Source organism: Salarias fasciatus, chromosome 13 (assembly GCF_902148845.1).
Source record: "Salarias fasciatus chromosome 13, fSalaFa1.1, whole genome shotgun sequence".
Taxonomy (NCBI): Eukaryota; Metazoa; Chordata; class Actinopteri; order Blenniiformes; family Blenniidae; genus Salarias; species Salarias fasciatus.
In genome coordinates this window covers 9899975-9916160 of record NC_043757.1, presented here as the reverse complement: position 1 = coordinate 9916160, position 16186 = coordinate 9899975, and the positions used below count along the sequence as shown (strand labels likewise).

Genomic DNA, 16186 nt, shown 5'->3' with positions numbered 1-16186 from the left:
ATTGTTCGACACTGTTCCATTTCTTTTGTGGATTTGTGGGCAAAATGTGTGCATGCGTGTGTGTCATAGGAGTGTGTGTGTTTGTGTTGCACAGGGATGCAAATGGCTGTGTTGGTTTATTTAAGTCAGTCTGAATCATCTAATCGCGCCATCTGACCTGGGAGTGACACCATTGAGGAGAGCAAAGAAACGAGGGAGGGAGGGAGACGTGTGAAGAAATGAGAAGGAGGTGATTTATGGGTTAACTCTTCAACTGAGGAGACTAAAGAGAGAAACTCATAACTGCCGTTCCCTCACACACCCGCATGAAGTGCGCTCTAATACATAACATACACACACATACACTGCGCCGGCACAAGCACACGAATGCTTTGTGACCCCCAGCTGTGCATAAGAGAATATGTGAGCTCTATAATAAAGTAACTAATTACTTAGGAAGATGGAAATGTGCTGGGACACAGGACGGGATAATAAAGTTATACTGGGATGAATGTGTGACTGAGGAATGGGAATGGGCCGCACAGTGCAGTATAATTTACCTGATGACTCGCAGACAGCACTTGCTGAAGTGCATAAGCGTGTTTCTTTTTTTCCCTTGCGTAGTAATTATGCAAAGAACACACATTTGTGATCTTGGTATTAAAGCATATGCGTCTGCACGGGTGTCAGCAGTGTGCGGGGAGGATATATGGGCCAGGCGTTAATTGTGGTTGCAGAGCAGACAATCGATGCTGGCCACGCAGTGACAACCTGATGATAGGCTGCATGGCTCTGCCCGTCGGAGCACGATTCCTTTTCAGTGCTTTTAAATCACATTGATTGGCAGCCAGGAGGAGTGTGTGGCTGCACGGTTATTTTAAGCAACTCTCAGATTTGAATATGCATGGAAACCTATGTCGGCGTGTGCAGAAATACACCACCAAGGCCCAGTGAATGTAGGTGATGCTGAAATATCCAGTAGTGTGTAAATGTGGTGTGTATGTGTGTGTGTGTGTGTGTAAATTCTCTCAGATTACTAATGTAATATTGGTAGTGAGTGCCAAGGACGTGTGCGTATACGAATGTGTGCCTTTGCGTGTTTCAGTGTGTCTCACATTACTAATATAATATGGGCGGTACGCTCAGGAGATGTGCATGTGTGAGTATGTGTGCCACAGATATTGAGAACTCCACATGAATTTAAATCAATGAGCTTGCAGAGTAACCTTTTGTATATCCAATCTGCATCTTTCCACCGCTCGTTATTAAATTATCCCCTAATTGGTCACGCAACAAAGGCAGCTGATGAAAAAGACAATTTCTTGCTTTTAATTGGGCATTTCACGTGCGCTTCGTGTACACCTGTGTGCATCTGACTTGGCTTAGTATGTCTGTGTATGTGTGTGTGTGTGTGTGTCCCGGGTGTAATGAGAATAGGACATTAGCAAGGGCTTGGCAGACGCCGTCGCAATCAGTTCCACTTTTTCCAGTGAAGGAGGGAGAGGGGCTGCGGAATTAATCTAGACATTAGCAATCTCAGAAGGAGAAATCCATCGAACAAAGTGATGAAGAATGTAACCGGCTCGGTCTCCTTACATGACTTTAACGCCTTCAAGTTGCGGCGGAGCGCGCAGGCCGACGTGGTTTTTGATCCACTGTATCATGGGTGCACGCATATGTCCAACATGTGTTCCCCTGCTGGGATTCCAGATCACACCTCACACTGGGCTGAAGCCATGTTGGATTCCCTGAACTTCACAAGGCCTTTCTCTTTCTCTCTCTCTCTCTCGCTCTCTCTCTCACTTTTTTTTTTTTTAAACTACACTTGTGTTCCTTCATTCTCCATGTCTTTCGGTGCTTTTCTGCCCAACTTTAGGCACACCACCAGTGGTGTGTCACGCCAAAATAACCCAGCTATTGTTGCATGGAGTGGAGTGAATAGTGCCGCTCATTGTGTTGTGATGGGAGGCAGGGGAATGAACAGGCCATAAACACTGGCCCTATAGCACCCAGGGGTCGTGAAAAGGTGAAGCCCCACTTCGCTTTTCTCCTCTCTCCCCTTCTGTCCCTCCATCGCTCTTTAAATCTCTTCGAGTTTTCTCCTTTTCTTATATCCTGGATCTGGATTCCCCTCCTTCTCCCCCCCCCCCCCCCCCCCCCCCCCCCCCCCCCCCATCTCCATCTCCCTCACTCCAACCTCTCCCTCTCACAGTCTTTCTCTCTGTCAGCTTATTAACGGTCACAGCAAGAGTGTCTGGTCTGCAGACCAGAGCCCCTTGCTTTTTTTTTCTCTCTCTCTCTTCCCCCTCTCTCTCACTCTTCCCTCCCATTCTCTCACTCACCATCGCTCCATTCCCCTGGCTGCTATTATGAGAGGCATTTTATCCTTTGTTCCAGCCCCCATGGTGCATCTGGCCTCAGATATGGGGACGACAGGGACAGGAAACCGGCGAGAGTTTTTGGGAGGAGGGGGGGCGGGCTCGGGGGTCAGACTGTAGATTCGTTACTGGGAGGTGGACTGCCAGTTTCCACCATACGGGGAGGGAGTGATAAGGGAGGGGGTGAACAGGAGAAGGAAACAGACCCAGAGAAAGGCAGAGATACTTGTTCTTTTTGAAGGGGCAGTGCTCAGCACTGCTAACAGGATTAATACTTCATCAACACATATTTTTCAATCCCTTCAGAGAAAAAAATATGAATTTTTCTGTATTAACGTCACTCATAAGCAGGAATTGTACAAACTACATATGACAGTCTCCCTAAAGAGCGCACAGCGATTGACCGAACAACCTTCTTTGTTGCATCAGCGCATGTTTTTGAGCGAGATAGAGGGACCCATGTTTTACAGGACAAGAGTGAAGAGGAAGGAAAGAAAAGTGGGAGAGGAAGAACATGGGCTTGGAGAGATGGGAGGCAGGAGGTGAGGAGAAAGAGAGGTCAACAGTTAGCCAGCGCTGGCCTCAGGTTGACCTCGTCCTTCTGTAGAGGACTCGGAGAGCAGAGGAGAGTTGGAGGAATGCTCAGGCCTCCTCAGCCTTCCGTGCCCCCTCTCCCTCTCTCTCTCTCTCTCTCTCTCTCTCTCTCTCTCTCTCTCTCTCTCCTTCCTCCATCCATCGCCCCTCCCTCACATATCTCCCCCAGCAAAACAGGGTAACAGGGGAGGAAGGGAGGGGAGGGGAGGGGGTGTTGGTGATAAAACTCCAGACGTTCCCTCATTTGACGGTGCTCTGCCATGTCAGTGGATTCTTGCATTCCTCGCTCGCTCGTTCTTTCTATTTTCTTTCTGCCCCCCCCCCCCCCCCCCCGAAATTCCAATTCAGCAAACTTTATTGTAACAAATACGGAACAAACCTGCCAAAGCCCCGAGCTCAAACACTCAAGTGATCCTCACCGAATTCCCATTTTTTTGCAGCTTGTTTCGCCTCACAAAAAGCTTCCTGTCAAATAATGAATGATGATTCCAAAGCGGCTTACAAACTAAAAAAACAAAAATTACAGAAAAACAACGTATGGAAACAATTAGTCTTGCAACCATTCTCGATTCATTGTGCTATCTGTCTCTGCCACCCTCCGTCTCTTCATTTTCTTGCAGCTCCATCTTCGAAATGTAATGCACGCAGAAAAAAAAAAAAAAAAAAAAAAGTAGGCACACCATAAATCTGTTATGAAGAAGGCATATTAAATAGATGACGGCAGGAAAGCTCCATTTGGTGATTAAGGGTCAAATTGATGCAGCTTGCTAGTGTCCTTTTGTTTCTGTTCCTCCCTCCCCGGAGCTTTTAAACGCTCTGTTTTCCAGCTTCAGAAGTGCAGCCCGACCATTGTTTCCTTAAAGTTCAGCTAATACTCCCCTTTCAGAGATGAAATAGAAGTGTCCGGTGGGGCAACAGCAGGAACACATAAATCAAGTCAGAAGCCCCAAGAGCCCTCTCTCCTTGGGGTCATTACAGGTCAAAGGGTCATTTCACAAGGGGTTAGGCTGACCAAGGCCAGAGCACCGCCTATGTGAGTGTGTGCAAGGGCGTGAATGAATGCAGGAGTGGAAGAGGGACTGAGACTGTGTGTGTGCGTGTGTGTGTGTGTGTGTGCGTGCACGTTAATCACTGTTGTGGGGATCACTTCACACACAATATGACGACTCTTTGTCCTCACAGGGACAGAAATTGAGTTTCCATGAGGAAAATCATGACGTTTTTAGCGTGAAGATGTAATTCAAGGCTTGAGTTAAGTTATGTTTGTTCACCCTTCATCGTAGAAGACGCCATGTTGGGTAACTTGTGCATTTCTTTGTCATTTTTCCAGACCAACAACTGTAAATCTGTATAAATACAAGGAAATAGGTATTATGGGTGTGCCGATTTTTTGATATAGGTGTTATTTCTGTATTATTCCTTAGTATAGCACGAAGACCATTGCATCTCCCATTCCCACTTAGTGGCAGTGGCATTCAATAGTGTATATGCTGAAAGACTGAGGCCCATTTGGAGAATTTCAAAAAAATAAATGGTGAAATAAGTGTGACGTCGGTCAGTTTTATGACACTTTTTAAAAGATGTGTTTGAACACTTGCCCTGGAACAGTGTGTGATTTCTATCCTGACTTCACAGCTTTGAGGCATAGAAATACTTTCTTTAACAACATTTTAGGGCTGACATTATCAGTTTCTACATATGCAGTAAGAGCCCCTAGAAAGCGCTCAGGCTGGAGTTAGTTCAGTAGTATTTATGGCCAAGTTCAGAAATGTCTTCAGGAAATGAATGTAAGTCAATGCAATGTCCCTTAAAGGCATGTAAAACCAGTGTCTGTGCACACCCGTGTGTATGCATGTGTGTATGTGCGTGCACAGTCCACATCAGCAAAATAATCTTTTATTTTCTGAAAACAAGTTTTAAGGTTTCGATTAGTAGCTTTGTTTAAATTTAGTCAGTCTATACAAAATAATAAAAGTCAATGTGAAGGTATCTGCCCGTGTGTGTGTCCGTGTGTCTGTATGTGTGTGCATGTGTGTGTGAGTGAGCGCGAGAACGTGCGCACACACAATAAATAGCCTGACTGTGCGCTTTTATAGGAGGTCACGGAGTAAAGAGGTTACTGCGAGGCTACCCGAACAGAGTCTTGCTCCTGTGAAAACACACACACTCACACACACACTAATAAAAGCTCCTGCTGTCACAGAATAACACATGGTCACCTGTCTTAGCAGCGTATCGCCCAAAACAATGCCTCACACCGGTGGCAACGTGACATGTTCCTGTCAGCAGCGCGACCAACACCGACATGTTTGGAGCCAAGAGTGTTAAACAGTCAGCAATCTGGGCTCGACGCGAGGTGGAACACCTCCAACACAGTGAGATGGGCTCAAACGTTTCAAACGGGGAGAGAGAAAATCCCGGCTGAGCCTCGCCCCACAAAGACCCCAGTGTTCAGTGTGACTGTGCGTACGGCGGCGCTGCGCAAGTTTGTACAAGTCATGAAGTTGTGCGTTTTCAAACACAAATACCTCGGCTATTAAGTTGTTAAGATGTGACTTTCGCTGTTGCTCTATTGAGGCTTCACCAGGACTCCGGTTTGATTATAGGGGAACAATTGCTTCATGTCACTGCTATGGTTCGTCAGGGGAAAGAGGATGGTTTGGCAATGTGTCTGTTTTTGCGCTGTGTGCCAAGATTTTTAAGATATTAGTCAGCATTTTTTCTTGATGTCTCTTTTGAGAAGTGCACTAACAATCTTTTTTTTTTTTTTTGTGCTTTCTCCTTCCTTCTTCTCTCCCTCCTTTCCCCTCTGCATCCTCCTATCTCTGCATCTTCTACAGGTTCATTAACGCAAGGAGGAGAATAGTGCAGCCCATGATCGACCAGTCAAACCGTGCAGGCAAGTCTCCTATAGTTACTGTAGTCCAGTCGCGCAGGCGAAAGCCGTCCACACTCCATGCACCCGGAGGCCCCTCAGCTGGTAAATACAGGACTGATGCCCCCCGTTCTTGGAATGCCCCAAACTGTCAGGGACTTTCCCTCGGCGGTCGTGCCTGACTACTAAAAACAAGAGCCAAATTTTAACATTAACTGCAACTATTAATCAGTGTTGACATGCAATTTGTTGTGGAAATTCTCTATTTATTAATTATAAAACGCAGTGATTTCACTGAAATTGGGTATATTTATGAGTGGCTTCTTTTTTTTTTTTTCTTCTTCTTATCATGTAAACTGGACTAGCTGTGTTCTCAGTAAAGTTTCCCCCTAACCCGTGCCTCCCCCTTTCTTACCCACCAGGCAAAAAGGAAAAAAAACAGTCCCTCCTCCCAGTCTTAAACCATAACATGGAGACAACTACGCCCGTTTCTTTTTTTGGGTTGACCGTTGTTTGGCTTTTTGGCTCCAGACCTGTTTTTACCCACCGCCCCCCCTCACTCCTTTAAACACCCTCCCTCAACCCTATTTGCGGCTGTTTCAGGGAGCAAGGGGAGCGAGTGAGCGGTCCCCCTGGTGCATGGCTTGGTTTGGACTGCCGTAAACTTTATTACCTGTAATAGGGGTCAAAGGTCAGGGTGGCATTAGGGGCGCAGTAAAGTTCAAAGGCATTCAGTGGGGCCGAGGTCCTGCTTTTGCTTGACTGACCCCGAAACAGCCTAAATCGAAGGTAAGTGGATTTCTATGAGAGCGAGAACAATGGAGGCCAGCGAAAAAATAGGAACCCTATCAGGTTTCACTTATCGTCGCTGCTCAGTTAGAGGTAGTATTTATTAGACCGAGCGTTTAGGTAGTACCGGCTTCTGAAGCCATTCAGCAAGAATGACTTATTGTTCCCATAAAGGGAAAATGATCACAGCTTTGGTATGGAGTTCGTTTTTCTTTGATCATGTGTGCAATTATACATTGATCGCTAAAAATATTGCAGCTCTAATGCAAAAGCAGCGGAGCCACTGAGGTGGCGGGGATTGGATAAAAGCCTTCAAGTATTCAATGCAACTATGAATTGCCGATTTTTAAAGAAAAATATATCCTGTCTGGAGTTTACTTTTAAAGTGTTGCTTGTTTGATGAGAAAGATGCTCGATGCTTTAAAGCAGAGATATCAGACGTATAACCCATAGGACACAACCAGCCCAGCAGAGGGTTGAGTCCCAAGTTAAAAACTACAAAAGACAAAATAACTTTGAATTGAAGTAACTGGAGATTGCTTTTTTTTTTCTTTTCTTATTTTATAAGATCAATACACAAACCAGAACACTGAGATCCGGAACTGGACAGTCAATTCCAGCAAGATGCTAAAGTGGAAGCTCATTTTTAGCTGGCAAGATTAAAATAATTTACATTTGCACGAGTTCCTTGGTATCAGAGTGTTTCAGATGTGAATATATTCATTTTGCACCGGCACAAAGGGGATTTATGAAGCCATGGAGTTTGTGTGTGGTGCCTCAGCTGAAATACATGAAACACCTCTGCTTTAAAGCATATCTGTTCCCTTGTTTTGCTGTACAAATGTCACTTAAAACCACACAGTTCTGGAATGGAAACCTCATAAATACTGATGACAACCAATTTTTGGGGTGAATATAGAAATGCAGAAAAATGGAAGAATGCACAGACCCATTCAACCATCTTTTATACTACTTCATCTGATTTGATATTTTAAACCATAAAGTAACCTTGCAGACTGGAGTCTAACTGCGTGCCACTCAAATTAAATGGACAAAGCGTGATCAACAATCTGTATTAAAGTGTCAGAAAGCCTGAAGCAAGGCAACCTTGTGTTATGAAGCAAAATATCACAGCTCTGCCGACACGTCGGGTTGAATGGTCACTTCAGTAATCAACTGTTGACACCTCTTCCAGATGGCTCGGACGTCGTTTTAAAACAAAAGTCCTCGTGCGTCTCAGGAGCACCATCGTGTGTGTGTGGAGCTCTCAGTCCGATCCCTATTAGAGCATTTAGACGCATTAAAGTCTACCAGCGGCTTACGGCGGAGAGCCGGCTGCAGAGACACTGAGCAGAATGACGTTGAGAGACAACGGCGGCTTCGTGTGCGTGCACCAGCCAACAGATGATCCCGCTTCGGCCACTGAGCCTTAATTAAAAGCACTAATTGACCACTCTGTTCCCTCCCTCCAATCCCTCTATCCCTCCCTCCCCGTCTTACCCTCCATCCACAGTAAGTCAAGGAGCTCCCTACAATCCAGATGGCCAGCCGATGGGGGGCTTCGTCATGGACGGCCAGCAGCACATGGGAATCAGACCACCTGGTAAGGCTTTCTCTGCGTGTCTGTCCCTTTTCTTTCCTCCCTCGCTCTTCCCATCTTTTCTTTGCTTGCTGCTGTTAGCTCATTTTCACGCCTTTGTCTTCTTGAGTCAAGCACACACATCTCCTTTCTTGACCTCTTTGCTTTCCTTTCCTAATCTTCCAGTTTACAGTGTGTTTCATACATGATCTGACATGCCGGTGAATGCTACTCGCATTTCTTACACAGGAACGCTTAATTCGGGTTTATATGATTGCTTTGTAGTGGTTTAGGTGTAACATGTGCAGCGTGTTTACCCTCAAACACGGCGATAAATACACAAAGTACACTCACTGCTTACCTCCCTGCTCCCCGAATACACCCACCAGAACAGGTGTGGTCAATCACATTACACAACCCTCTCCTCCCTGACTCCCACTCCTCTCCTGCTCCCTCTCTCTCTCTCTCTCTCTCTCCCCCTGCCTCTCTCACGCCATCAGGTCTAATCCCAGAGTTTGTCCTTAAGCTCCTCTCCTCCTCCTCTATCCCCTGTTTTGTGGGATTCTCTCAAGACTCTAACCCTATCTCACCCTCCACTCAAAGTCAGCAGGTTTGGATAAACTGGCAGGCTACTTAACCACCCCTCACCCCGCCTCTCCACCTTCACACCACATCTCGCCCTGCCGGTTCCACTGTGCTCTGCCGCTCTGCTGCCTGTCAAATTAGTTTCACTGTGGAAGAAATAAAAAGAATGCTACAACTCTGTGTTTCAGTTTGTAAATGCTTTTATTATAAATTGTCCATATAGATAGATGCCATTTTCATATCAAAATACTACAACTGGAATTTTATTGTTTATGAATAATGAACTCTTTGCCTTTAATTCTCCCGTTTCTGTGTTTTCCAGGACCGATGGGTGGGATGGGCATGAACATGGGCATGGAAGGTCAGTGGCACTACATGTAGCCCAACCCCAGTCGTGCCAATCACAACACAAAGGAGGATGTAAGTACACATTTGCACCGTTTTGAGCTTGAAACGGCAGGGAGACGTAGATCTGTTTCTACATATTTTTCTTACTTTATTGAATAATATAATTATGAGAGTTTTCGATGTTGGAGATTCTTGTTTGACTGAAGGAAACTCCCCAAAATGAATATTTCTGGAGATAAATGGGTTTATGTTACAAACAGGCTCTTGTTCTTCCCAGGCTGATTTTTCTCTGTTACTCTCTGTCTAACTCTCCCACCCTCGGTCTGGTGATAAGAGCCTTTGATCACAACCTTGTAACTCTTTGTGTGTGTGCGTGCACACTGCTTCCCTGTCACATACCCAGGATCTGCGGCACTTATTTTGAAGCAAGAAAATAAACTCTCCGACAAACCAAAAAAATAATAATAATAACATGACTGATTCTCAGTAAACTGAAAAGTATATCAGGCTGACGCTGACGAGCAAGTTCCTGAGTTGAAATCACATTTTTTTTTTTTTAATCGGGCAGAAGAGGGGAGAAATGAGGAGAGGAGCGATGAGGAGGGAGGAAGGCAGGGATGGGTCGGGACAGGGGGGTGGCTGGCGAAGCAGGGTGAGGCACTGGGGGGGGGGGGCAGGTAGGACGTTGCTATGGCAACAGACTGATTGGCAAAAATGTAAGCAGTCGTTGGTGGTGCAAGGAGAGCGAGAGAGAAGTGAGCGCCCCTTAAGTGTCATAAATCTGCCGGGTTGCTGTTGATGCATGAGCCACATTAATACACACACTAACCAGCTAGAGGAGAACCCCCCTTCTCCCCCTCCCCTCCCCTCCACTCCACTCTCTTTCTTTCTTTCTAGAGCTCGTGCTGTCTCACGCTCTTTGTGGTTTGTCTCACTTTCAATGTTCCTCCTCTGTGTCTTTCACACAACACCTTTTTTTTTCTGTTTACCATTCTCTGCCTCTCTCTCCCTCTTTCTCTCACATACACTTTCTTTCCCTTCCTCTCACCTCATCTCCCCCCTCCCTCCCTCTCTCTCTCTCTCTCTCTCTCCCTTTCCTTCCCTCTCTCTCGCCCCAGGGCCAAACAGACTCCCACATAATTCTGGATGTATACAGGCTTGGTGTTGTCACAGTGTGTATAAAGTGGCTATGGGTCCAATTGTATTCAAACACCATTGTTTGGTGTGTATGTGCGTGCACCTGTGTGTATACCTTTATGATTACATGTATACCATACACAGGCATCTATATGTGAAATGCTCGCATGTGCTGATGCAAGGAGGGTGCGCATGTGTACATATGTGCGTATCTCTGTAACCGTGCATGTGTGTGTATGTGCATGTGTGTGTATAGTAATAGGATTACTCCTGGCACAGGGAGGGGACACAAACTAGTGCAAAATGGAGGAGGTAGCCAGCAGGGTATGGAGCTTAGCTGGGCCTAATTGACTAGATCCAAATTAAATATGCCATCACCAGAGGTGTGACCAATGGATTTGACTTATTCAGTTTACAAAAATAGAGACCATTAACCCTCCACACAATGCGCGTGCATGTGTGAGTGCCAATCGTGAAAATATATGCCACCCTTGTTTCCGCCACAAATGTCCACAAGTGAAACAAAGACGGAGGATCTTGCGTCGAATGCCATCTTTCAGGTTGGGAACGCGGCGGGACGCGGTAACAGGACGGCTGCGCTACAGAGTGAGACATGTGTGCGTCTCTGTTTACGTGCGAGTGTGTAAACACGAGGGCTGGTTCTCCGTGTCCAAGCAGCCTCTTTCCAGCAGCTGCTAGCCTTCCCAGCAGACCTTGCTTTAAACAGCCTCAATTTGCCTGCTGAATCTCGTAATTGGGCCACCAGAGGAATCCTCTGCGAGACGGGCAAAGCGCAGAGAAGATGAGCAGACAGAGGAGGGGAAAAGACAGAAGAAAGAGAGAGAGAGAGGGAGGGAGGGAGGGAGGTAGACGGAAAGAGGGAGGGGCGGATGAAGAGATGGCAAGCGAGGGAAGAGTAAATGACAAGAGGGAGGGGTAGACGGACTAAAAGGAGGAAGGAAGAAAGAAGGAGGGAGGGGAAAAGAGAGAAGCCGGGAGAGGGATGGTGACAGAAATATGTCTAGTCTTCTTCAGTGCCGGTCGTCTCTTTACAGCTCTATCAGACGGCGGATGCTAGCTGCTAGCTTGTCTGATATCGCCACTTTTCTTTCTAGGTCAATTAAATGTAAGTGATGTGTTATATTCTTTCATGACCAATTAAATTAATAGGTTATTACGTGAAGGGGGGGATCCTATTTGATTAAGAGCGCACAGGTTCATTATATTTTATAAGCAGTTTTCATTAGCGGAGTTGAGATTTTGTTACCACGGGGCTAAATTGAGCGGTTATTGTGCTGGGGAGCACTGAGCCTTGATACAGAAGGTGTGCCTAGCAGTCACACTGCAACATTAGTTAAAACTAAAGCCAATTAGTCCTGCTTAGTGAAGAGCGTTATGCTTTCCACCCAATGATGATTACAGAGCTTATATCCCCTTGCGAAACAATACACCTGTCAGCAGAGATGAAGCCCAGCAACTGAAGCAGAAGGGAGCTGAGCCTTTGATAGCGACCACAGTGACTCCCGGATGACCCTTACCCCCTTTCCCTTCTTCCTCTCTCCTGCTTTCCCCTCCGTCCAGAAAATTAGCCAGGGGCGGCCCCTGAAAACTGTAATTTTCAGTTTTAGGACAATAGTCATCACAGGGTGGAAGAATTAATTATGCCGCTGAGCGTATGGAATTTTTTTTTTTTTCTGGCCTTGCCCATGAGGAGTTTTTCCCAAAATGTCGGACACAACGCTTGACTGAGCGCTGCCTGTAACCCCTTTGCTGCCAGCCTCGGCTGGAGACCCTTTGTCCCGGGATTCATTGCTCCAATCATTAAGCACAAATTTGTTAACCTTCTGCTGAGGGGTCAAGATCCCGTCCCTCAACCCCGACTGCCACAAACCCTCCCACTGTCACCCCCCACCTTCAACTTCTTTTTCTGCTGGATGAACTTCTGCTATTAACGAACACGAGAGGAGAAAAAAAAAAAAAAAAAAAAAACAGGTCCCAAAGGGGATTTTGTGCCCCCTCGTATTGTCCATGTGAATATGTGTCCCTGTTGATTTGGCCCCACTGGAATCCCCCTCAGAGTCTCAGAAATGAGGCTTACAGCTCAATGTATTGATTGGTTTATTAAGTGAAAAACCTTATTAGCAATGTGTGCTCTTTCAAGCACGCATAGCATTTATTAGACCCTTGACATGGATTTACTTCCGTAATCAGGACGTTCTCGTTAACAGCCCCGAGTCACAAATCCACAGATTAGTGGACTGGTTATTGCTTTTCATTTTGGCTCATTTTCTGTGATTCTTGGCAAAAAGTGTGACGTTTAGTTGTTTCGCTCCGATGATGATTTCTGAGCTTTGATTAAGTGATAGCATTTCACGGCTGTGTGTTTGCGTGCCATACACACAGGCTAAATTAGCTAAGCCAGCCTAACCTAAGGAGAACCGGCTGTCCTCTCGCCCGAGTCGCTCCCTTTCACTTCAGTCTCCCAGGTGAAAGCTGATGGATGAGACAAATAACAAACGAGGGCCCTTGCGTTTACTCCTCCATTGTCCTCCTCCCCCATGCTCCTCCTTGTCCTTTTCCCTGCCCGCCTTTGTGCCGTCTTTAGCGGCCCCTCTTGTGTCTGTGGCGAACACGTGGACGGGCCCCGGGCGCTCTCAGGTGACGGGCGGCCATAAGAGCCTCACCTCTCCTCTTTGGTTTTGACAACAATGGCCGTGGGCCCTCGGTGGTGACTGTCCGACTGCAGAGATAGATGACGGCTATTGTTAGCTTTAAAGAGAGGAATGTAGAGAGCGAAGAGGGTAAAGATGGGTTCCTTCACGTGATGCACTGCAGGCTCAGCTTTGATCGCAGGCTTCAGGTTAAGATTCGTTGGTTTGTTACAAAAACACATCTTGTTCATTACATAAAGCAAAAAATATTTCTTTGTGTACTTGTTTTCCACTAGATGTTAATTCCAAACAACCACATGATAAGTCAAAGGCTGACTCAAGACTGAAGTCCTTTTAAACAGATTACCCAGAAAATGTTAAGCAGCGGACCTCTGTATCACTTCAAGTCGATCATGTGTGTTTGGTCTTTAAGTCCTCTCCTACTGTTAAAGCAGCATTACTGAGGGTGTAGGATTAACTCACTAAACCTTCCAATGCTGGCTCTCTGTCTTCCTCGTACGTCCACACGGTGTTTTCTGAAGGGCAGGCTTTGCTCTGCGTTCTGACCCTGATTACCACTGTGTCGTGTTTGCAGTGGCCTCCTCGGCTGCTTCAGGGTCTTATCAGCCGGTCCGACCATGTTCATACGCCATCAGCCTGAGAACTGTAATACGAGAGTGTGCCTCCTCAAGTCTATTGCGATCTATTGTTGCATTTACTGAATGATTAATGACATCTAAGTCGTTCAATTATTTTTTGTTGCAGTTGAATTTGCCCCTGTGGTACAGGCGGCACGTTAACTTGCTCGGAATGTAATGGCATTTACAAGGTGTTATTGATATTTGCACATGTGAAGGAGTTTTAAAATTCAGTCCACTTCCATGAGTCGAACAAAAATAAGGCCATTGGTGCACTAAATCACTGGTCAGTGGACTTTAAAGAAGACGTTTGTGAAGTTTAGCATCCACACTGAACAACAGTGATACTGTCTCATTAGAATAGTCCATTATAGTTATTGCCCATGCATAATTGATCACTGCTTAATCAATCGGATCACTCTTTTTTTCAGACCTGCAGGGCAAACCAGAGGACCGCGTCTCTAACAGTGGCCTGTGGAGCTTGGGAACGGGACTTCCTGACTTTCCGACAACAACCATCAGCAAACCCTTCTGCTTACCTCGAAGACCTTGCGACATTCTATTCGGCTAACATCTGCGACACAGAGTCCCTCCGTGGCTGCGTACGAACCCTCGGCCGTGTTTCCAGCAGAGGCGACGTGCAGAATATCGAGCTCCGCCTGAGCCGGATGACCCGACGTCCCGACAGACTCCCGCGCCTCCTCTGGTGGGCACATGAATCCTCCGCCCTTGCAGCTGCCCACAAGGATCACATGGATTCCTCCGTCAACGTGATTGTGATTGCGAGCATAGATGACACACGAGAGACACAGTGGGTCATTTGCCTGTACCTTTGGTGAATGTGGCACCTGATGATTTAATCTCGACTCTCTGGCAAAGCAAAAGAGACTTCCTGCGAGGAGCACTCCACTCTTTGGGACGATGGGATTGGACCAAAGAGAAGCCAATGTCTGTATGTGTCAGGACACTAACAAAGCAAAACAGGTGCCCTTTAAAAAATATAGCGGATTGAAAGCTGGAAGGAGGGAACGCGAGAGAAAAGAAATTAAAAGTATAACTATATCAACCCCTAGTTTGGGAGGCAAGTGGAGAAAGAAAATATACTGTATACTGTTGTAAAATTACGCTGGACTCTCACAAGAACTGGGAATTTAAGTATTGTAAATGCTATTGTATTGTTCTGCATATTATGTTGTTTCTAATAGATTTTTTTTAAAAAAAGGATGTGAACTTTTTTCTCTTTTTTTCTGGTTTCTTTCCACACTGTGTGTGTGTGTGTGTGTGTGTGTGTGTGTGTGTCTGCGTGTGTATGCGTGCGTGCGTGTGCGTGTGTGTGTGCGTGCGTGCCATCTCTCCATCAGAATTGACCTCTTGCCCCTCCCTCCATTGAATCACAATGCATTTTTAAAAGAAGAAAGTGAATAAATGAACAATTCTATCAGTCAGTCATTTCTCGCAGGCCTTTTTTGGGGCGGGGGGGTTTAAAAGTGAGTGTGACGGTTTCCTCAAATATCCTTTTCTTTTTCGATCATTCAGTACAACCAGCCCCCTCAAGTACCTGCTGGTTGTGGCTGCGATTGCGTCTCTGTTGCTTTGTCTGCACCTTGTAACTCCAACTTTGCTCATGTTTCGTGCGTTCATATCGTTTCATTAAACACTCCCAATACTGGTGCAAAGTTTTATTTACTTATTGGGAGATCTGGCTATGTCAGATCAAGTTTTTTGAAAACTCCAAACACACAAACCTCAAGCTAAGTTTCTTAAAGGAAATAGTTTGGACATAAAAAAAAAAAAAAAATACATTTGGTACTATCCTTATTTTCCACTTTTTTAATTCACTATCTACTGGAGAGCCGACACTCAATCTAGATGTCAACATGGCTAACAATTAAACAAAGATGACACACAAAAATCACTGTGGATGGGAAACTACAAGACTACAACCACAAACATGTTGTTTCCTGTTTTTTGTCTGTGTGTGTGTGTGTGTGTGTGTGTGTGTGTGTGTGTGTGTGTGTGTGTGGCTGAGGGGCCTCTGAAAGTCTATTCCAGTGTCTTATTGAAGTGTTTTATGTCACATGGCCGAGCACTGGCATGGCCAAAGGATTCTCCTCCCCTCATAGCTTAATGTGGCCTGATAACAGGGGAGGCTGCAGCCATGGGAAAACACCATTTACAACACATTTCATTTATTTTAGTTTGACCAGATGATGTAATGCTGATCAACAGACAGGAGAGAATGTAAAAAGTGTGTGTGTGTGTGTGTGTGTGTGTGTGTGTGTGTGTGTGCTATCAATGCTTCCATTATCCATTGCTTCAAACATGTATTACGCACATCTTTAAGATTCCTTTGAAGACAAGTCATGTTTCTTATGCTTTTTCTTTGAAGGGTATATATGTACATCTGTGTTGTAAATAAATACTTTGTTCAAATAACAAAAGTCCTAACTAGTCTCAGAGTATATTCGTGTGCACAGATATGACATATAAACAGCGTTACCTGATCGTTTGGACGGAAGCAGAATGGCCCCACGTGGGATGTTTTAAAGCTTAATTAGCCACAAACTTGTTTACATGTCAACAAATGGCCATTGAAGAAAGCAGAGGTCCATTTATACTTAAAGAACAGGCAC

At 45.7% G+C, this 16186-nt stretch overlaps 1 protein-coding gene across 1 annotated transcript in view; it reads left to right on the top strand.

Annotated features, from left to right (window-relative positions):
* The window catches only part of LOC115399730 (homeobox protein Meis1), a 74527-nt gene extending 59086 nt beyond the window's left edge, over positions 1 to 15441 (top strand). The window contains exons 5-8 of the mRNA XM_030107271.1: positions 5792 to 5850; positions 8129 to 8218; positions 9102 to 9199; positions 13985 to 15441. Coding sequence (XP_029963131.1) covers positions 5792 to 5850; positions 8129 to 8218; positions 9102 to 9160 — 208 coding nt within the window. The 3' untranslated portion in view covers positions 9161 to 9199; positions 13985 to 15441. The remainder of the gene's footprint in view (positions 1 to 5791; positions 5851 to 8128; positions 8219 to 9101; positions 9200 to 13984) is intronic.
* Positions 15442 to 16186: the final 745 nt, after the last annotated feature.